Raw genomic sequence first — 22,506 nt, 5'->3', positions numbered from 1 at the left:
GTGTGCTTTTATACCACTTGGGCAACTACAAGCGCAACATGTTTGTTGTATTATTAATCCTCACGCCAGTTATTAATGGTAACTGCCACCTTGTACAACGGAATTACAACAGGATGACTCCAAATAAGCCACAAAGTCAGGAATGTTGCAGTTTGAGTGTGCTTTTATACCACTTGGGCAACTACAAGCGCAACATGTTTGTTGTATAATTAATCCTCACGCCAGTCTTTAATGGTAACTGCCACCTTGCACAACGGCATTACAACAGAATGACTGCAAATAAGCCACAGAGTCAGGAATGTTGCCGTTTGAGTGTGCTTTTATGCTAATTTTGCAACTACAAGCGCAGCATGTTTGTTTCATTATTAATCCTCTCGCCAGTTATTAATGGTAACTGCCACCTTGCACAATGGAATTAAAACAGAATGACTCCAAATAAGCCACAAAGTCAGGAATGTTGCGGTTTGAGTGTGCTTTTATACCGCTTTTGCAACTACAAGCGTTTGTATTATTAAACTTCTAATCAGTTATTAATGGTAACTGCCACAGTGCACAATAGAATTACAACAGAATGACTCCAAATAAGCCACAAAGTCAGGAATGTTGCGGTTTGAGTGTGCTTTTATACCGCTTTTGCAACTACAAGCGCAGCATATTTGTTGTATTATTAAACTTCTCACTAGTTATTAATGGTAACTGCCACCGTGCACAACGGCATTACAACAGGATGACTCCAAATAAGCCACAAAGTAAGGAATGTTGCCGTTTGAGTGTGCTTTTATACCACTTTTGCAACTACAAGCGCAGCATGTTTGTTGTATTATTAAACTTCTCGCTAGTTATTAATGGTAACTGCCACCGTGCACAATGGAATTACAACAGAATGACTCTAAATAAGCCACAAAGTCAGGAATGTTGCAGTTTGAGTGTGCTCTTATGCCACTTTTGCAACTACAAGCGCAGCATGTTTGTTGTATTATTAAACTTCTCACTAGTTATTATTGGTAACTGCCACCGTGCACAATGGAATGACTCCAAATAAGCCACAAAGTCAGGAATGTTGCAGTTTGAGTGTGCTTTTATACCACTTGGGCAACTACAAGCGCAACATGTTTGTTGTATTATTAATCGTCTCGCCAGTTATTAATGGTACCTCCCACCGTGCACAATGGAATTACAACAGAATAACTCCAAATAAGCCACAAAGTCAGGAATGTTGCGGTTTGAGTGTGCTTTTATACCACTTGGGCAACTACAAGCGCAACATGTTTGTTGTATTATTAATCCTCACGCCAGTTATTAATGGTAACTGCCACCTTGCACAACGGAATTACAACAGGATGACTCCAAATAAGCCACAAAGTCAGGAATGTTGCAGTTTGAGTGTGCTTTTATACCACTTGGGCAACTACAAGCGCAACATGTTTGTTGTATAATTAATCCTCACGCCAGTTTTTAATGGTAACTGCCACCTTGCACAACGGAATTACAACAGAATGACTGCAAATAAGCCACAGAGTCAGGAATGTTGCCGTTTGAGTGTGCTTTTATGCTACTTTTGCAACTACAAGCGCAGCATGTTTGTTTCATTATTAATCCTCTCGCCAGTTATTAATGGTAACTGCCACCTTGCACAATGGAATTAAAACAGAATGACTCCAAATAAGCCACAAAGTCAGGAATGTTGCAGTTTGAGTGTACTTTCATGCCACTTTTGCAACTACAAGCGCAGCATGTTTGTTGTATTATTAAACTTCTCATCAGTTATTATTGGTAACTGCCACAGTGCACAATGGAATTACAACAGAATGACTCCAAATAAGACAAAGTCAGGAATGCTGCAGTTTGAGTGTGCTTTTATACCACTTGGGCAACTACAAGCGCAACATGTTTGTTGTATAGTTAATTCTCTCGCCAGTTATTAATGGTAACTGCCACCTTGCAGAATGGTACCAAAACAGAGTGACTCCAAATAAGCCACAAAGTCTGGAATGTTTCAGAATTGATGATACGGAATGCTGTAGAGCAGTGGGCGTGTGCCCCTAAACTACTGAAACCATACAGGAACAACATAAGATTCATGTAATTAATCCTTTCACCAGTTATTATTGGTAACTGCCACCTTGCACAATGGAATTAAAACAGGACGACTCCAAATAAGCCACAAAGTCAGGAATGTTTCCATTTGAGTGTGCTTTTGTCACTTTTGCAACTACAAGCGCAGCATGTTTGTATTTTCTCGCCAGTTATTAATGGTAACTGCCACCGTGCACAATGGAATTACAACAGAATGACTCCATATAAGCCACAAAGTCAGGAATGTTGCCGTTTGAGTGTGCTTTTATACCACTTGGGCAACTACAAGCGCAACATGTTTGTTGTATTATTAATCATCTCGCCAGTTATTGATGGTAACTGCCACTGTGCACAATGGAATTACAACAGAATGACTCCATATAAGCCACAAAGTCAGGAATGTTTCAGTTTGAGTGTGCTTTTATACCGCTTTTGCAACTACAAGCGCAGCATGTTTGTTGTATTATTAAACTTCTCGCTAGTTATTAATGGTAACTGCCACCGTGCACAATGGAATTACAACAGAATGACTCCAAATAAGCCACAAAGTCAGGAATGCTGCAGTTTGAGTGTGCTTTTATACCACTTGGGCAACTACAAGCGCAGCATGTTTGTTGTATTATTAAACTTCTCGCTAGTTATTAATGGTAACTGCCACCGTGCACAACGGAATTACAACAGAATGACTCCAAATAAGCCACAAAGTCAGGAATGTTGCAGTTTGAGTGTGCTTTTATGCCACTTTTGCAACTACAAGCGTGACATGTTTGTTGTATAGTTAATTCTCTCGCCAGTTATTAATGGTAACTGCCACCTTGCAGAATGGTACCAAAACAGAGTGACTCCAAATAAGCCACAAAATCTGGAATGTTTCAGAATTGATGATACGGAATGCTGTAGAGCAGTGGGCATGTGCCCCTAAACTGCTGAAACCATACAGGTGCAACATAAGATTCATATAATTAATCCTTTCTCCAGTAATTATTGGTAACTGCCACCTTGCACAATGGAATTAAAACAGGACGACTCCAAATAAGCCACAAAGTCAGGAATGTTTCCATTTGAGTGTGCTTTTGTCACTTTTGCAACTACAAGCGCAGCATGTTTGTATTTTCTCGCCAGTTATTAATGGTAACTGCCACAGTGCACAATGGAATTACAACAGAATGACTCCATATAAGCCACAAAGTCAGGAATGTTGCCGTTTGAGTGTGCTTTTATACCACTTGGGCAACTACAAGCGCAACATGTTTGTTGTATTATTAATCCTCTCGCCAGTTATTAATGGTAACTGCCACCGTGCACAATGGCATTAAAACAGGATGACTCCAAGTAAGCCACAAAGTCAGGAATGTTGCCGTTTGAGTGTGCTTTTATACCACTTTTGCTGCTACAAGCGCAACATGTTTGTTGTATAATTATTCCTTTCACCAGTTATTAATGGTAACTGCCACCTTGCACAATGGAATTACAACAGAATGACTCCAAATAAGCCACAAAGTCAGGAATGTTGCAATTTGAGTGTGCTTTTATACCACTTTTGCAGCTACAAGCGTGACATGTTTGTTGTATGATTATTCCTTTCACCAGTTATTAATGGTAACTGCCACCTTGCACAATGGAATTACAACAGAATGACTCCAAATAAGCCACAAAGTCAGGAATGTTGCAGTTTGAGTGTGCTTTTATACCACTTGGGCAACTACAAGCGCAACATGTTTGTTGTATTATTAATCAATTGTCTCGCCAGTTATTAATGGTACCTGCCACCTTGCAGAATGGTATTAAAACAGAATGACTCCAAATAAGCCACAAAGTCAGGAATGTTGCAGTTGGACTGTGCTTTTATATCACTTTTGCTGCTACAAGCGTAACATGTTTGTTGTATAATTATTCCTTTCACCAGTTATTAATGGTAACTGCCACCTTGCACAATGGAATTACAACAGAATGACTCCAAATAAGCCACAAAGTCAGGAATGTTGCAGTTTGAGTGTGCTTTTATACCACTTGGGCAACTACAAGCGCAACATGTTTGTTGTATTATTAATCCTCTCTTGCCAGTTATTAATGGTAACTGCCACCATGCACAATGGCATTAAAACAGGATGACTCCAAGTAAGCCACAAAGTCAGGAATGTTGCCGTTTGAGTGTGCTTTTATACCACTTTTGCAACTACAACCGCAACATGTTTGTTGTATGATTAATCCTCACGCCAGTTTTTAATGGTAACTGCCACCTTGCACAACGGAATTACAACAGAATGACTGCAAATAAGCTACAGAGTCAGGAATGTTGCCGTTTGAGTGTGCTTTTATGCTACTTTTGCAACTACAAGCGCGGCATGTTTGTTTCATTATTAATCCTCTCGCCAGTTATTAATGGTAACTGCCACCTTGCACAATGGAATTAAAACAGAATGACTCCAAATAAGCCACAAAGTCAGGAATGTTGCAGTTTGAGTGTACTTTCATGCCACTTTTGCAACTACAAGCGCTTGTATTATTAAACTTCTCATCAGTTATTAATGGTAACTGCCACAGTGCACAATGGAATTACAACAGAATAACTCCAAATAAGCCACAAAGTCAGGAATGTTGCGGTTTGAGTGTGCTTTTATACCACTTGGGCAACTACAAGCGCAACATGTTTGTTGTATTATTAATCATCTCGCCAGTTATTAATGGTAACTGCCACTGTGCACAATGGAATTACAACAGAATGACTCCAAATAAGCCACAAAGTCAGGAATGTTGCCGTTTGAGTGTGCTTTTATACCGCTTTTGCAACTACAAGCGCAGCATATTTGTTGTATTATTAAACTTCTCGCTAGTTATTAATGGTAACTGCCACCGTGCACAACGGAATTACAACAGAATGACTCCAAATAAGCCACAAAGTCAGGAATGTTGCAGTTTGAGTGGGCTTTTATGCCACTTTTGCAACTACAAGCGCAGCATGTTTGTTGTATTATTAAACTTCTCGCTAGTTATTAATGGTAACTGCCACCGTGCACAATGGAATTACAACAGAATGACTCCAAATAAGCCACAAAGTCAGGAATGTTGCGGTTTGAGTGTGCTTTTATACCGCTTTTGCAACTACAAGCGCAGCATGTTTGTTGTATTATTAAACTTCTCGCTAGTTATTAATGGTAACTGCCACCGTGCACAACGGTATTACAACAGAATGACTCCAAATAAGCCACAAAGTCAGGAATGTTGCAGTTTGTGTGCTTTTATGCCACTTTTGCAACTACAAGCGCAGCATGTTTGTTTCATTATTAATCCTCTCGCCAGTTATTAATGGTAACTGCCACCTTGCACAATGGAATTAAAACAGAATGACTCCAAATAAGCCACAAAGTCAGGAATGTTGCAGTTTGAGTGTACTTTCATGCCACTTTTGCAACTACAAGCGCAACATGTTTGTTGTATTATTAAACTTCTCATCAGTTATTATTGGTAACTGCCACAGTGCACAATGGAATTACAACAGAATGACTCCAAATAAGCCACAAAGTCAGGAATGTTGCAGTTTGAGTGTGCTTTTATACCACTTGGGCAACTACAAGCGCAACATGTTTGTTGTATTATTAATCCTCTCGCCAGTTATTAATGGTAACTGCCACCGTGCACAATGGAATTAAAACACAATGACTCCAAATAAGCCACAAAGTTGTTGACGTGATGATACGGAATGCTGAAAGCCTTGTTGTCCTTCCCACTGTTTCTCCTCCCCAGCTGTCAAGTGGGGAGCAGAGCCCTTTCTGTGGATGAAAAGAAGCGACCGGCTCCTCCGCCTCCAAGTACGACTGCAGTGGTCAGACCTGACCCACGGCATCCGGCGCTCATCGCCAAGCAAAATAAAGACAAGGAGGTGAAGACGGCCAGTGTTCCACCTCAGAGCCGATCTCTCCCAGATGCAAAAATCCCCAACACTTCCTCAGCAGCCAAACACACAAAGCGTGCAGCACCGTCAATCCCTCGGTCGGACACGTCTTCGAATCCATTTGAAGACGATGAGGAGGAGGAGGAGGACGACGACGCAGCATCCTCACACGATCACACCTCAGTGTCATGGCCTCCACCTGTGTCCCAATCTCCCGATGCGGCGTCTGAAACCAAAGGCAAATCCTCCAAGGCACGCGCACCCGCACCTCCGTCTAAGGCCCTCGCCGCCACACCGAGCACACTAAATAATGAGCCAAACCCTGACCACGCCCACACTGCGCCCGAGGACAGTCGGGCTGCGTCGCACCAGGGGAGTCCGCCGAAGGAAGCTGCATGCCGGAAGAAGGACGTGCCTCCTGTGGCGTTGCGCAGGTGAGGTGGCCATGCTTGGCTTGATGGTGTCCCACACTGAGGGCAATGTACAGCAGTGTTTCCCATAAACTGCCAAGATACCTGTGGCGGTGGGGGCGTGGCTATGGACGTGGTCTCCATGACATCATCAAGTAATTTGCATAATTTACTACAATGATTTGATTTTCTCTAAAAAGGCTAAAAAAATGTATACTTATAATTAATAATAACAGTTTTGTTTTAAACGTCCATCCATCCATCCATTTTACAATATAATTACAACACTTTATGTACATATTTATATACAGATTTGAACAATAAGTTATTCACTGAAATATATTTATTAATTGTGGTTCTTACAAAAAATATATCTTATAAAATATAAAAGCTAAAATGTCTCAAAGGTCTGCCCCTTTAATTAGTGCATACTAAATAATTTAACTTTAGCCTACTACTACAACCATATTATTTACCAGCAACATAAAGTGAAACAGAGGCAGAGGTGTCCTGCCACAGTCAGTAACAAATAAACAGAAAACAGTAGTGGTGGTAGATAGACACAGAGCTTCATCAAACATCTGATCCACTGAACAAAGAGCTCCAAAAATCTTGAAATTTAGACTGCCATCAGTTTTACTCCCTACACTTAACCATGTGTTTCCTACTGCCTGCAGACTTTGCACCCTTTGTTATATACACATGTTGTGTTTCTAATAGAAATACATTGAATAAAGTCAAAGGCAACAAAAGAAGTATCCTACACTTCTCTTTTGTAAAGTCAATCTGAACAGCCGATATTGGCATCTACATCAACTATATGACTTGCCTGAGAAGCTGGAGAGGACAAAAAATATATATCTATTTTATTTATTTATTTATTTTTATTTTTTTTAATTTTATTTGTGGCGGACGTAATTCTTTCGTGGCGGGCCGCCACGAATAAATGAATGTGTGGGAAACACTGTACAGTACAGGCCAAAAGTTTGGACACGCCTTCTCATTTAATGCATTTTCTTTATTTTCATGACTATTTACATTGCAGATTGTCACTGAAGGCATCACAACTTAGTTGTGTACTTAACAAAATAAGGTGAAATAACTGAAAACCTGTTTTATATTCTAGTTTCTTCAAAATAGCCACCCTTTGCTCTGACTACTGCTTTGCACACTCTTTTGCATTCTCTCGATGAGCTTCAAGAGGTAGTCACCTGAAATGGTTTTCACTTCACAGGTGTGCTTTAAGCTCATAATAATACATATATACATACAGTACAGGCCAAAAGTTTGGACACACCTTCTCATTTCAATGCGTTTTCTTTATTTCCTATTGTCACTGAAGGCATCAAAACGATGGGGTTGAGGTGTATATTGTAGCGTCCCGGAAGAGTTAGTGCTGCAAGGGGTTCCGGGTATTTGTCCTGTTGTGTTTATGCTGTGTCCCGAAATGTGTTTGTCATTCTTGTTTGGTGTGGGTTCACAGTGTGGCGCATATTTGTAACAGTGTTAAAGTTGTTTATACGGCCACCCTCAGTGTGACCTGTATGGCTGTTGACCAAGTATGCCTTGCGTTCAATTGTGTGTGTGAAAAGCCGTAGATATTACGTGACTGGGCCGGCACGCAAAGGCAGTGCCTTTTAAGGTTTATTGGCACTCTACTTCTCACTACGTCCGTGTACACAGCAGCGTTTTAAAAAGTCATAAATTTTACTTTTTGAAACCGATACTGATAATTTCCGATATTACATTTTAAAGCATTTATCGGCCGATTAATATCGGCAGTCTGATATTATCGGACATCTCTACTCCAAACACGTCTCTCGTCCCGGCTGCTGCTAATAAGGGCGACAGGTGATTAGATAACAAGCCCCAGCTGGGCAATCTACTCACCTGCCGCGGACTTCAAGCCCCCCCTCCACAGCCCTTTTTAGCCAAAATGCCCCCCCACCCCCCCACCCCCCCACCCCCTGGTTTCATGTATCCTTGTTTTACAGATTTTGATGTGTTTTTTTGCAGACTTCATCCAGTCAAACCCCTCGGTCCTCTGGAGCAGCATCCTCTCTCAGCCATTCCAAGAGAAACCGTTGAACACGCCGGACTCCTCGGTCCAGTTCTAGAGAACACGGAGGTATCTGACAGTCAGATGATGATAGTCGTTTTAAATTGGACTAAAAGATGAACTACTATGCACGTGTGTCTGTTGTCGGTTCTTGCAGGTGAAAGAGAGCAAAGCCAAGGGACCGTACTCCATGCTCACCAAGGAGGAACTCACCTCCCTGGTGGTAAAACAGGAGAGCCAGCTGCGGGAGAAGAACGCCAGGATCGCTCACCTGGAGCAGTACATCGACAACCTACTTGTGCGTGTCATGGAGGAGAAACCCAGCATTCTCATGTCTCTGAAGAAGGTGGTGTAGGTGGATTCTAATGAATATCATGCTATGCGTTACACGTATGTGTGAAAGATGGAAATTCATACACAGACACTCTACCTTTTTCTAAAACTTAGTTACATTCCAGGTTTAAGCAGCGCTGATATATATTTACATGTTTAATGACGCCAACGTTTAAATCAACTGTCTGTCTTCAATGTAAGATTTGCCTTCCAGATGTTTAAAACTATGCAGTTACACGCCTTCTTGCACTGATTTGTTCAATGTTTACATGATGATCTCCAGAAAAAAAGCACTTTACTTGGCTTGCATTATTGCTATTTTTACACTGATGAAGTATTAAACTATGCAAAACTAAATGTCCCTTTTATTATGACTAGAACTTGACGTGTTTTTGTTCAGTCCATCCGTCTTCTTCGGCTTATCCGAGGGAGAGTCGCGGGGGCAGCAGCCTAAGCAGAGAGGCCCACCCAGAGAGCCACCTCATCTGGCTCCCCTCGATGTGGAGGAGCAGCGGCTTTATTTTCAGCTCTTGAATGACGGAGCTTCTCATTTGTGATGTTGTCCTTTCAGTCACAATCCAAAGCTCGTGACCATAGGGGAGGATAGGAACGTAGGTCGACCGGTAAAGTGAGAGCTCTGCCTTCCGGCTCAGCTCCTTCACCACGACGGATCGATACAGGGTCCGCATCACTGTCCGCATTCCCTTCCCTCACCTGTGAACAAGACTCTGAGGTACTTGAACTCCTCCACTTGTTCCTCCCCAACCTGGAGATGGAACTACCCATTTGTGTTCTACTTTATTTGGATACTATAAATGTGCGAATGTTAAAACGACCTTCTTTATTGCGCAATCAGCAGTCAGATAAATACAAAAAAAATAATTTCAGTGTTTTTGTTAATTGTGCAAATACTTTGAATGCTTTTCATTTTAGAGTAATATGGAAAAAAGATGTGATGTCATTACCTAATGGTTGTTTTTTAATGCAATGTGGACTTTAATTTAAAAAAATTTTTTAGTTTATCAGGTGATATATGCAGTAGGCCTACACTAAAACATGTGAATTTCCAAATAAAAGTTGGTTGCATGTAGTGATGTTACTAATGTTTTTGTCACAAGCCAAAAACATGAGAAACTATAGAAAATGACTTTTTCACTGTGAAAAGTACCTTGAAAAACAAAACGTATTTTTGTTTAATATTTTTGAATGTTTTCCATTTTAGAGTAAGGAAAAAAAATGTGATGTCATTACTTAATAGTTGTTTTTTAATGCAATGTGGCCTTTAATTGTGATTTTTTTTTTTTAGTTTAGCAGGGGATATATGCAGTAGGCCTACACTATAAATGTGAATTTCAAAATAAAAGTTATGGTATCTGTTAGTTACATGTAGCGATGTTACAAATGTTTTTGTCACAAGCCAAAAACATAAACTATAGAAAATGACTTTTTCACTGTTACAAGTACCTTGAAAAACAAAAAATATTTTTGTTTAATATTTTTGAATGTTTTCCATTTTAGAGTAAGGAAAAAAGATGTGATGTCATTACCTAATAGTTGTTTTTTAATGCAATGTGGCCTTTAATTTAAATTTTTTTTTTTTTTTTAGTTTATCAGGTGATATATGCAGTAGGCCTACATTAAAAAACGTGAATTTCAAAATAAAAGTTATGGTATGTGTTAGTTACATCATGTAGCGATGTTACAAATGTTTTTGTCACAAGACAAAAACATGAGAAACTATAGAAAATGACTTTTTCACTGTTACAAGTACCTTGAAAAACAAAACGTATTTTTGTTTAATATTTTGAGATTTTTCCATTTTAGAGTTTTATTGAAAAAAGATGTGATGTCATTACTTAATAGTTGTTTTTTAATGCAATGTGGCCTTTAATTGTGATTTTTTTTTTTTAGTTTATCAGGTGATATCTGCAGTAGGCCTACACTAAAAAACGTGAATTTCAAAATAAAAGTTATGGTATCTGTTAGTAGTTACATGTAGCGATGTTACAAATGTTTTTGTCACAAGCCAAAAACATGAGAAACTATAGAAAACGACTTTTTCACTGTTACAGATACCTTGAAAAACAAAATGTATTTTTGTTAAATATTTTTGAATGTTTTCCATTTTAGAGTAAGGAAAAAAGATGTGATGTCATTACTTAATAGTTGTTTTTTAATGCAATGTGGCCTTTAATTGTGATTTTTTTTTTTTTTTAGTTTAGCAGGTCCAGTAGGCCTACACTATAAACGTGAATTTCAAAATAAAAGTTATGGTATCTGTTAGTTACATGTAGCGATGTTACAAATGTTTTTGTCACAAGCCAAAAACATGAGAAACTATAGAAAATGACTTTTTCACGGTTACGTTTTGTTTTTCAAGGTACTTGTAACAGTGAAAAAGTCATTTTCTATAGTTTCTCATGTTTTTGGCTTGTGACAAAAACATTTGTAACATTGCTACATGTAACTACTAACAGACACCATAACTTTTATTTTGAAATTCACATTTTTTAGTGTAGGCCTACTGCATACAACACCTGATTAAATAAATTTTTAAAAAATCACAATTAAAGGCCACATTGTATTAAACAACTATTAGGTAATGACATCACATCTTTTTTCAATATTACTCTAAAATGGAAAACATTGAAAAATATTAAACAAAAATACGTTTTGTTTTTCAAGGTACTTGTAACAGTGAAAAAGTCATTTTCTATAGTTTCTCATGTTTTTGGCTTGTGACAAAAACATTTGTAACATCGCTACATGTAACTACTAACAGATACCATAACTTTTATTTTGAAATTCACGTTTTTTAGTGTAGGCCTACTGCATATATCACCTTAAAAAATAAATTTAAAAAAATCCCAATTAAAGGCCACATATCATTAAAAACAACTATTAGGTAATGACATCACATCTTTTTTCAATATAACTCTAAAATGGAAAACATTCAAAAATATTAAACAAAAATATGTCTTGTTTTTCAAGGTACTTGTATTTTTGTTTAATATTTTTGAATGTTTTCCATTTTAGAGTAATATTGAAAAAAGATGTGATGTCATTACCTAATAGTTGTTTTTTAATGCAATGTGGTCTTTAATTGTGATTTTTTTTTTTTTTTTTTAGTTTATCAGGTGATATATGTAGTAGGCCTACATTAAAAAACGTGAATTTCAAAATAAAAGTTATGGTATGTGTTGGTTACATCATGTAGCGATGTTACAAATGTTTTTGTCACAAGCCAAAAACATGAGAAAGTATAGAAAATGACTTTCACTGTTGGATACCTTGAAAATACTAAACGTATTTTTGTTTAATGTTTTTGAATATTTTTCATTTTAGAGTAATATTGAAAAAAGATGTAATGCCATTGCCTATAGTTTTTTTTGTTTATGCAATGCGGCCTTTAATTGTGATCTTTTAGTTTATCAGGTGATATATGCAGTAGGCCTACACAAAAAAAAACGTGAATTACAAAATAAAAGTTATAGTATCTGTTAGTTACATGTCGTGATGTTACAAATGTTTTTGTCACAAGCCAAAAACATGAGAAACTATAGAAAATTACTTCACTGTTACAGATACCTTTGAAAAACAAAACTTATTTTTGTTTAATATTTTTGAATGTTTCCCATTTTAGAGTAATATTGAAAAAAGATGTGATGTCATTACCTAATAGTTGTTTTTTAATGCAATGTGGCCTTTAATTGTGATGTTTTTTTTAGTTTTTCAGGTATATGCAGTGTAGGCCGGCTAGGCCTAGTGTAGACTACACTAAAAAAATGTGAATTTCAAAATAAAAGTTAAGGTATCTGTTAGTTACATGTAGCGATATTTCAAATGTTTTTTTGTCACAAGCCAAAAACATGAGAAACTATACAAAATGACTTTTTCACTGTTACAAGTACCTTGAAAAACAAAACGTATTTTTGTTTATTTTTGAATGTTTTCCACTTTAGAGTAATATTGAAAAAAGATGTGATGTCGTTGCCTATAGTTGTTTTTGTTTATGCAATGCGGCCTTTAATTGTGATCTTTTAGTTTATCAGGTGATGGACCCAGTAGGCCTACACAAAATAATAAATAAATAATGAGTCACATTTGTAACGGACTTTACATTTGTTAAAATCTCAAAGTGCTACAAAGTACTATAAAAAATAAAAAAAATAAAAATAGCAAATTAGAATATATAATAAAAAATTTAAATACAAATTAAAACATGAAAAACACTAGATAAAACAGAAACGTATATAAAAAATAGAAATAAAAGTATGAAAGCACTGGATAAAACAAATAGGCAAGCAGTGTATTTAAAAACAAGAAGGGAGAGAAATTAGATACAAGCTGTGCTGAAAAGATGGGTTTTTAGTCCCTTCTTAAAACGGTCGACCGACAGTTGTGCTCTAAGATGGTCGGGGAGTGCGTTAATTCCAGAGTTCGGGTGCGGTCGAGCAGAAAGCCCAAAAAAACGTGAATTACAAAATAAAAGTTATATGGTATCTGTATGTATTACAAATGTGTTTACGTTAACGAGGGCATGTCTCCAAAAAAAGATGACTTTTTCAATGTTAGTTACCTTGAAAAACAATAAAACGTATTTTTTTTCTCGTAATATTTATTGCTGTAGTTACATTGTAGTCACATATTTGTTTAGTATTCATCACTTCACTGTATTTGTATTGTGTCGTAAAGCGGAAGCTGTCTTTCTTGGTATATATATCTACACGGAACTATTTTGGTGTTGCTCTTACCATAGCTTCCGCTAAACTTCCGGGTTTGCCGGCGTGAGTTTTGAGAACGTTTCAAACGTTACTACAGTTGACGGCGGCATTTTACACACACTCAACATGTCCGCGGCAGCTTTAAAATGTCCCGGCTGCGGTTCTTCCAACGTCGTGGAGGACGACTTGCACGCACAACGGCAGCTGGTTTGTGCCGACTGCGGCGCGGTGGTGTCGGAGGGGCTTTTGACCCATGATACCTTCGAAGGCAGAGGTACGAAGCTACTAACATATGATCATCTATATATTCATTTATTTTTATTTGAGCTCATTTATTTTAATTTTTTGTTAATCAGTAATTATATATACATATATATACTTTATTTAAAAATTTTAGTTGGAGGTTTTCTATAAACTATCTCTACTCATCTATGTACTGTCAGGTTTTTGTTCTTTTATTTACTCATGTTTGCTTATTGTCTGAACATTTCTATATCACTGCATACAATTTATGCAGAAAATGATTAGCAAGTGTAACGGTACACAAATATTCGGTTCGGTACATACCTCGGTTTAGAGGTCACGGTTCGGTTCATTTTCGGTACGGTAAGAAAACAACAAAATATACATTTTTTGGTTATTTATTTACCAAATTTATAAACAATGGCTTCATCCTTTTAACATTGGGAACATTATAATAATTCTGCCTATATTAATCCACATTAAACTGCCTCAAATTGTTGCTCAGATTAAATAAAATGACAAAACTTTTCTTCTACATCAAGGGTGTCCAAAGTGCGGCCCGGGGGCTATTTGCGGCCCGCAGCTAATTGTTTACCGGCCCGCCACACATTCTGCAAAAATTGCAAAATTGATAATATTGCAAAAATTAAAAAAAAACATTTAAAAATTAAAGCTGCAAGCAGCGTTGGTCGGGTCCGCATTTTGGCTGGTGCTAGTCCTAGGTGTCCCAATACTTTTGTCCAGTGGTAGTCCTGAGTGAGACCTACATAGAGGTTTTTGTTTCGTGTCGCTATGATATTCGTACTGGGAGTTAGAGGAAGTTGTGTCTGTGTTTTTTTCCTAGGTGTTGCGGCACAGTGGTTGTTTTCTTTGAAGGCGCGTAAAATCACAGCAGCGGAGCAGCTTTAGTGCTGCGGGTCTTTGAAGGCTCGTTCAATCAAAACGGTAGCACTAAACGAAACGCCGTCTGCAACTTTTAATCAGAAGGGTTCAATCCCTCTCCTGTAGTAGTTTGAAGCCGAAACGACAAACGCGCTCAGAGGAGATAATGTTTGATGTTTGGTGACCGGTTTTAACAAAAATTTTGTTTTGAAGGAGGGATTGCAAACTTCCTGTTGATTTTTGCTGAAGGATGTCAATCTATGAAATGTAGGTCTAGGTGAGACATACATAGAGGTATTTGTTTCATGTCTCTAAGACGTTCCTGCCGGAAGTTACAAGCAGTTTTGTTTTAGTTTTCCTCTGAGGAGCAGTTTTTTTCTCTGTTTTATTCAAAAATTGCGCTAGAGCACAATTTTGAGTTTTGGGGTTCGTTTTTTTTTAGATCGCAATTTCCACCAGTCCCGATGTGTGTGAGAAGTTTGGTGAGTTTTGAAGTATATTAAAAGGGTTAAATTACAGCTCAAAGAGGCAAAAATGAGTGTTTTTAGTACATTTTTGTCTTAAATGGGAAATTGCCAACTTCCTGTTGGTTTTTGCCCGAGGATAGATAGATAGATAGTACTTTATTGGATGTGTCATTATGAATTGTAGGTCTAAGTGAGACCTACATACAGGTTTTTGTTTCATGTCTCTACGACCTTCCTAGTGGGAGTTACAGGCAGTTTGTTTTTGTTTTTTCCTAGGGGGCGCTAGAGCGCAATTTTGATTTTTGGGGTTTGGTTTTTTTATTAGATGGCAATTTTCGCAGGTCCTGATGTGTGTGTCAAATTTGGTGAGTTTTGAAGCATGTTAAGTGGGTCAAATTAGAGTTTTTTGTGGCGGCGGAATAATAATAATAATAATAAAGAATAATAAAACCTTACAATTTCAATAGTGTCCTTAAGGGAGTCCTTTTGCAATGGTCCTGTGCGGACCCTAAAAAGTGGAATGAGGTGAAATTTAACAAGAAAAAGTTGCAATGTTGACACAAAGCTGCCATGCAGGCTGTTTTTTTTCTTTTGTCTTTTTTTTTCTTTTTTTTGCCATTGCTAAAAAAAAAAAAAAGACTAAAAATCTGTTATAATGAATTATTACTTTAAAAATATCACTTTAAAATGTTTTATGTAGAAAAAATATTGCATATATTGTGTGGTTGCCATATAAAAACATCAAAGTTTTATTTGACAAAAGAGCATAAAACAAAGAAAATAATAGTTCAAACGTAAAATCGACAGATATATCTGAAGTTGATCTTGTAATTTAAGTGTTAAAAGTTTTAAAAAAAAACTAATAAAAATGTATCACTTTATGAGTGGGGGACCTTTTGGATCCCAAACATATTTAGTAGGATTTTATTTAACTTTTCACTGTGATTACTCAAAAATATTAAAGAATTAAAATCAATGGTGTCCTGCATTATTGATCTTTTAAGGCTCTAATTACTAAATACTGCATATTTCAGTTTTACTATTAAAAACAAAGTTGTCTTTGATAGAAAACCTTTTTTTTTTTAACTTTATATCAACCTCAAGTTGATATAGAGATTTACTGTAAGCGTTAAATAAAAAATAATAATAATAATTTGACTTATTTTTAACAATTTAATGACTGAGACCCTTTACAGTCCCTGGGAGCCCTAAAGGTTAAAAAAAAAAAATCCATATATTTTAAGGTTTGAAAATGAAAAATATCAAAATGGCCCCCGCATGCTTAAATTTTTCCGTGTACGGCCCTCAGTGGAAAAAGTTTGGACACCCCTGTTCTACATATAAAAAGTGCAACATTAAACAGTTTCAAGTCAACTCATCATGCTTAATTTATTACAGCATTTGGGAAGCCTGTAGTTGATTTTTATTATGTAAATGTTATATTTTTATCAACATGTGATAGCAGGGACCCTGCCATTCAAAACTAAGCGGCTCCATTACTAATGATTAATGTAACTATAGCTGAAAAAATAGTACAATAGCAATAGGAGAGACTATTCATCCCTGAACACCATGGAGTTCGTGTAGGCTTAATGATGCAGTTCCGCAGCCTCAGAAGCAGAACCTCCAGGTTCTGTAACAGCTTCTTCCCTCAGGCCGTAAGACTCTTGAACACATCATAATTATCCCCTCAACTCCCCACAAAATGGATTAACTCGCTGGAATAAAAAAGACAATACAACATACCGGTACATCCATAAACGTGGATGCATGTGAAAACGTGCAATATATTTATCTGTACAGTAACCTATTTATTTATTTATATATGCACCTTATTGCTTTTTTATCCTGCACTACCATGAGCTAATGTAACGAAATGTTGTTCTTATCTGTACTGTAAAGTTCAAATTTGAATGACAATAAAAAGGAAGTTTAAGTCTAACATTATATCAACTATCAGAGACAGAAACTCTTCATTTAACATAATGTCCTTTTTTGCTGCTTCAACACAGCTCAATCAACACAGAAAAAGGGAAAGTGAAATAACAGACAGACAGGGCTTTGCTGTCCGTAACACACACACCGCAAAATGAGCTAACGTTACGCTAAAATAAATATGTAATGATAACTTGAAGTACAAAAGTAAGCAGCTAAATGGAGGGGAAGAAAGAAAAGCGGACTATTTTAACCTTGTAGATTGTTATTGTAACGATAGTTTAAGCTTTATCGGTGTGCCATGTGTTACCCAGTTACCCCTGGGGGCAACAACATTAGTAAATGTTTTGTGAAACGTTATTATATGCATGAGTGTATGTATACTTGTGTGTATGTATTGTATTTGTGTATGTATGTGGGAGCGTATGCATGAATGAATGTATTTATGTACAGTACAGGCCAAAAGTTTGGACACGCCTTCTCATTCAATGTGGTTTCTTTATTTTCATGACTATTTACATTGTAGATTGTCACTGAAGGCATCAAAACTATGAATGAACACATGTGGAGATATGTACTTAACAAAAAAAGGTGAAATAACTGAAAGCATGTTTTATATTCTCGTTTCTTCAAAATAGCCCGTCTTTGCTCTGATTACTGCTTTGCACACTCTTGGCATTCTCTCAATGAGCTTCAAGAGGTAGTCACCTGAAATGGTTTTCACTTCACAGGTGTCATCGTTTTGATGCCTTCAGTGACAATAGGAAATAACGAAAAACGCATTGAAATGAGAAGGTGTGTCCAAACTTTTGGCCTGTACTGTATGTATGTATGTATGTATGTATGAATAATTGTGTGTACACTACCGTTCAAAAGTTTGGGGTCACCCAAACAATTTTGTGGCATAGCCTTCATTTCTAAGAACAAGAATAGACTGTCGAGTTTCAGAGGAAAGTTCTCTTTTTCTGGCCATTTTGAGCGTTTAATTGACCCCACAAATGTGTTGCTCCAGAAACTCAATCTGCTCAAAGGAAGGTCAGTTTTGTAGCTTCTGTAACGAGCTAAACTGTTTTCAGATGTGTGAACATGATTGCACAAGGGTTTTCTAATCATCAATTAGCCTTCTGAGCCAATGAGCAAACACATTGTACCATTAGAACACTGGAGTGATAGTTGCTGGAAATGGGCCTCTATACACCTATGTAGATATTGCACCAAAAACCAGACATTTGCAGCTAGAATAGTCATTTACCACATTAGCAATGTATAGAGTGTATTTCTTTAAAGTTAAGACTAGTTTAAAGTTATCTTCATTGAAAAGTACAGTGCTTTTCCTTCAAAAATAAGGACATTTCAATGTGACCCCAAACTTTTGAACGGTAGTGTATGTATTTGTGTGGCTACCACTTTTGCAGTGGTTAACTTCATTATCCACCACCAGGGGGCGTTCAAGTGGCCGAGCATAAAAGTGGTTGCCATTGACCACTTTTGATTCTTTGTATTTCTTTTCTGTCATGTTGGATCTTGCAACTGCAACCCTGTGATGTTGCCTAATGTAACTTTTTATACATGTCCAAAACAGACCACACCATACTATATCAATTGTATCCCATTAGCATAATGTGAGGTGCAAACTGACTAATAGCTTTTTTCCATGCGTTTTTTTTTTTTTTTACAGATGTTAGCTACAGTTGGACAGCAGCCGTGGCTAAAAAGCCCTGTTTAAACCAGATAAACGGTGAGCTAATCACTTAAGTGTTTGTTTAAACACGCTGCCGTGATTTATCGTCCACTTTTGTCCCACCCGCACAGGCCAGCAGCGAGTCAAAGCCATATGCCGAGCTCTCCGGGTCAGCAAGGAGATCGAGGACCAATCGAAGACGTACTTTGCGCAGGCCTACGAGCACCAGAGCTTCATCTACGTCAGCCTGCAGAAGAAGGAGAACCTGGCCGGCTGCTGCGTCCTGCTCAGCTGTAGGCAGCTGGATTGGCCCATCACCATGGGAACCATCAGCTGCCTACTAGAGGCGGACACGTTGATGGTGGGGGCCGTTTACCAGGAATTGATCAAGAGTCTCAAGATCCAGGCGCCGCTCGTCAACGTCACCGACTTAATGGAGGCACATTGTCAAGAGTAAGTAGTAAGGCACGTTGTCAAGAGTAAGTAGTAAAGCAGCGGTGATTTGGTGCAAAAAAAAGGTAAAAGGGGCTTTTTAATGACAGTAATATGTCTTCCTGGAGCCTGTTTATGAGCAGAAAATATGAGAAAAAGCCATCATATTCCTTACTTGCTCATGCCAGTTTTAAGAGAAAAGGCTGCACAACACGTCTTAAAATACATAGTATAATATGGGCCCTTTTTAATGAAAATTATGTTTTGGTTTTTTTAAAACGCAGTGAAACCTCAAAATTAGTCTTAACTTGTACAATTTGCAAACCAATGCAAATTCAAATATTATAAAAATTAAAGGCCTACTGAAATGAATTTTTTTTATTTAAACGGGGATAGCAGATCTATTCTATGTGTCATACTCGATCATTTCGCGATATTGCCATATTTTTGCTGAAAGGATTTAGTATAGAACAACGACGATAAAGATTGCAACTTTTGGTATCTGATAAAAAAAAAGGCTTGCACCTACCGGAAGTAGCGTGACGTAGTCAGTTGAACATATACGCAAAGTTCCCTATTGTTTACAATGATGGCCGCATGAAGTGAGAGAGATTCGGACCGAGAAAGCGACAATTTCCCCATTAATTTGAGCGAGGATGAAAGATTTGTGGATGAGTAAAGTGCAAGTGAAGGACTAGTGGGGAGTTGAAGCTATTCAGGTAGGGAAGATGCTGTGAGAGGCGGGGGTGACCTGATATTCAGCTGGGAATGACTACAACAGTAAATAAACACAAGACATATATATACTCTATTAGCCACAACACAACCAGGCTTATATTTAACATGCCACAAATTAATCCTGCATAAAAACACCTGCGTGTTTGTTATGCTAGCTCCTAGCTCCTCTGCTAGCTCCTAGCTCCATAGAACACGCCAATACAATTCAAACACCTGATCAACACACACAATCACTCAGCCCAAAAGACCGTTCACCTAACCCAAGGTTCATAAAGCTTATATATTTTTAAAAAGTTACGTACGTGACGCGCACGTACGGTACGGTACGTGTTATGCTAGCTCCTAGCTCCTATGCTAGCTCCTAGCTCCATAGAACACGCCAATACAATTCAAACACCTGATCAACACACACAATCACTCAGCCCAAAAGACCGTTCACCTAACCCAAGGTTCATAAAGCTTATATATTTTTAAAAAGTTACGTACATACGCAAAAAAAAGTTGCGCACATACGGTCAAGCGATCAAATGTTTAGAAGCCAAAGCTGCATACTCACAGTAGCACGTCTGCGTCTTTGTCATCCAAATCAAAGTAATCCTGGTAAGAGTCTGTGTTGTCCCAGTTCTCTACAGGCGTCTGTGTATCGAAGTCAAAAGTCCTCCTGGTTAGAGTCTCTGTTATCCGAGTTCTTCCATCTTGACTGCATCTTTCGGGAATGTAAACAAAGAAGCGCCGGCTGTGTACTGTTGTGGCTGACTACGTTCGAAAAATACGTCCATTTCGCACCGACAACTTTCTTCTTTGCTTGCTCAGCTTCCTTCTCCATAATGCAATGAACATGATTGAAACAGATTCACGAACACAGATGTCCAGAATACTGTGGAATTATGAAATGAAAACAGAGCTTTTTCGTATTGGCTTCAATGTGGAAGGCATACCCGTGTTCGCCGGTCTACGTCACGCGCATACGTCATCCTCAGAGGCGTTTCGAACCGGAAGTTTAGCGGCAAATTTAAAATGTCACTTTATAAGTTAACCCGGCCGTATTGGCATGTGTTATAATGTTAAGATTTCATCATTGATATATAAACTATCAGACTGCGTGGTCGGTAGTAGTGGGTTTCAGTAGGCCTTTAATAAAGCGATGCAGCATCTATATTAATAGTGAGTGCACCATTTAGTTGTCTTTTTACCATTTAATATACAGTGGCTAGCTTATTTTTACTAATTTAAAAATGTTAAAAAGCACAAAGTATACATTTCAGGCTGCGTCAGACAACAAATTTTTTTTTTTTTTTAAATTGTTTTGATTGATTTTTTTTTTACTCTTTTAAGTTAAAAATCTCCCTCCAGGATTTTGCAGCATTTTCCAAAAGTTGCGATGCTTTAAGGCTATTTCTGTTAACATTACATCCGCTTGTGATTTTAATAATTTTTGATCAGTTTTATGTGTTTTTTGCAATCCTGTTGGCAGACAGCACAGGATGACTTTACTTGCATCTTGAATTAAAACATTTTTAACATTGACTACTATTTACCAGGTTCTCTCTTGAGCTTTTTTGAGATGCCTGAATTTGCAGGAGTTCTTCCCAAAATGCAATGGAAACTGTAGGGGTTTTTTGGGGGGGTAAAAGTTGCAATTAATTGTTGTGACTTTCTGTCTGTAATTATGATAGGGAAATTAGCTGAATTAAAGGTAATTAATTTTAACAAAAAGAGTGAAAAAAAAATTAACTAACATGGCAAACAAAAATGTCCAAAATAGGCTTTATTCAGTCACGTGTGAGTTACTGCAAAGGAATACTACAAATTAAATGAAATCCCTGCTCAAACATGGGAAAAAAAACCTTCACAGTTAAAAATAATTTATGCTAAAGAAATGTAAACACTAGAAATACTCTTTAAAGCTTAAATAAAGCTTAAAGCCGACGGTTAGTAATACCGTCTAATTTTTTAATTACAGAAAAAACGTAATTTATTCAGGCGCATGCGCACTAGCGTCGTTTGGCTTGATAATCATAGCGGACAAGCTACACAGACTTTGCTCCAGTGATTTCCCCTCGGAGTAAACGAAGCCAAGCGCTTGGTTTAACGTCATTTTCCCTCACTTCCTGCTGTGCGTTTAAGAGCGCACTGCTGCGTTTAGATGGAGACAGGTGTGGACAATATTGGCGACAGACGCACTTGGCCCCACACTAAAAGCATACAGCGAAGGAGAAAACTATTTGATGTTGCTTTTATTTTGTCAATACAGCGTCCATCAGCTGCTGTGACTGAGAGTTAATGAGGTGAGGAAACATGCAGCAGTTGATGTGTCGTGAACGTTGTCACAACTTGTTTATAAAGTCTTTACTTTGTTTACCGGGATGCTCACTCATACTTTATTTAACTGCAAACTGTATCAGTGTTCAAATAACATCAATACTAGCTAAAATGTTTTGTCATCCCATCGAATTGAACGCAAGCTGTGAAGATTGTGTGTTCGATGTGAGAGGTGTCACTCCTCTTTATTTAGGTTGGCCAAACTGTTGTACTGATAGGAGGCGTTGGAGAAGAACAAAGCTTGTTTATTAGACTTCATCGTCATTAGCCAAACTGCTTTGAGTTTTATATTAACATCAAAAAGTAAACGCC

The 22,506-nt window shown here is 37.7% G+C and overlaps 2 protein-coding genes across 3 annotated transcripts in view; both read left to right on the top strand.

Annotated features, from left to right (window-relative positions):
- Window positions 1-9,134, top strand: part of rab11fip1b (RAB11 family interacting protein 1 (class I) b) — a 34,588-nt gene extending 25,454 nt beyond the window's left edge. Inside the window, exons 4-6 of the mRNA XM_062030965.1 lie at window positions 5,821-6,402; window positions 8,395-8,506; window positions 8,595-9,134. Of these exons, the coding sequence (XP_061886949.1) occupies window positions 5,821-6,402; window positions 8,395-8,506; window positions 8,595-8,792 (892 nt within the window). The 3' untranslated portion in view covers window positions 8,793-9,134. The remainder of the gene's footprint in view (window positions 1-5,820; window positions 6,403-8,394; window positions 8,507-8,594) is intronic.
- A 4,396-nt stretch (window positions 9,135-13,530) lies between these two features.
- The window catches only part of brf2 (BRF2 RNA polymerase III transcription initiation factor subunit), a 38,931-nt gene continuing 29,955 nt past the window's right edge, over window positions 13,531-22,506 (top strand). For both annotated transcript variants that reach the window (XM_062030967.1, XM_062030966.1), the window contains exons 1-3: window positions 13,531-13,768; window positions 18,700-18,759; window positions 18,834-19,155. In XM_062030967.1, coding sequence (XP_061886951.1) covers window positions 13,621-13,768; window positions 18,700-18,759; window positions 18,834-19,155 — 530 coding nt within the window. In that variant the 5' untranslated portion in view covers window positions 13,531-13,620. The remainder of the gene's footprint in view (window positions 13,769-18,699; window positions 18,760-18,833; window positions 19,156-22,506) is intronic.

The sequence above is a fragment of the Entelurus aequoreus genome, linkage group LG21 (assembly GCF_033978785.1).
Source record: "Entelurus aequoreus isolate RoL-2023_Sb linkage group LG21, RoL_Eaeq_v1.1, whole genome shotgun sequence".
Lineage (NCBI taxonomy): Eukaryota > Metazoa > Chordata > Actinopteri > Syngnathiformes > Syngnathidae > Entelurus > Entelurus aequoreus.
Note: the sequence above shows the minus strand (reverse complement) of the source record. Positions and strands in the feature narration are given on the sequence as shown.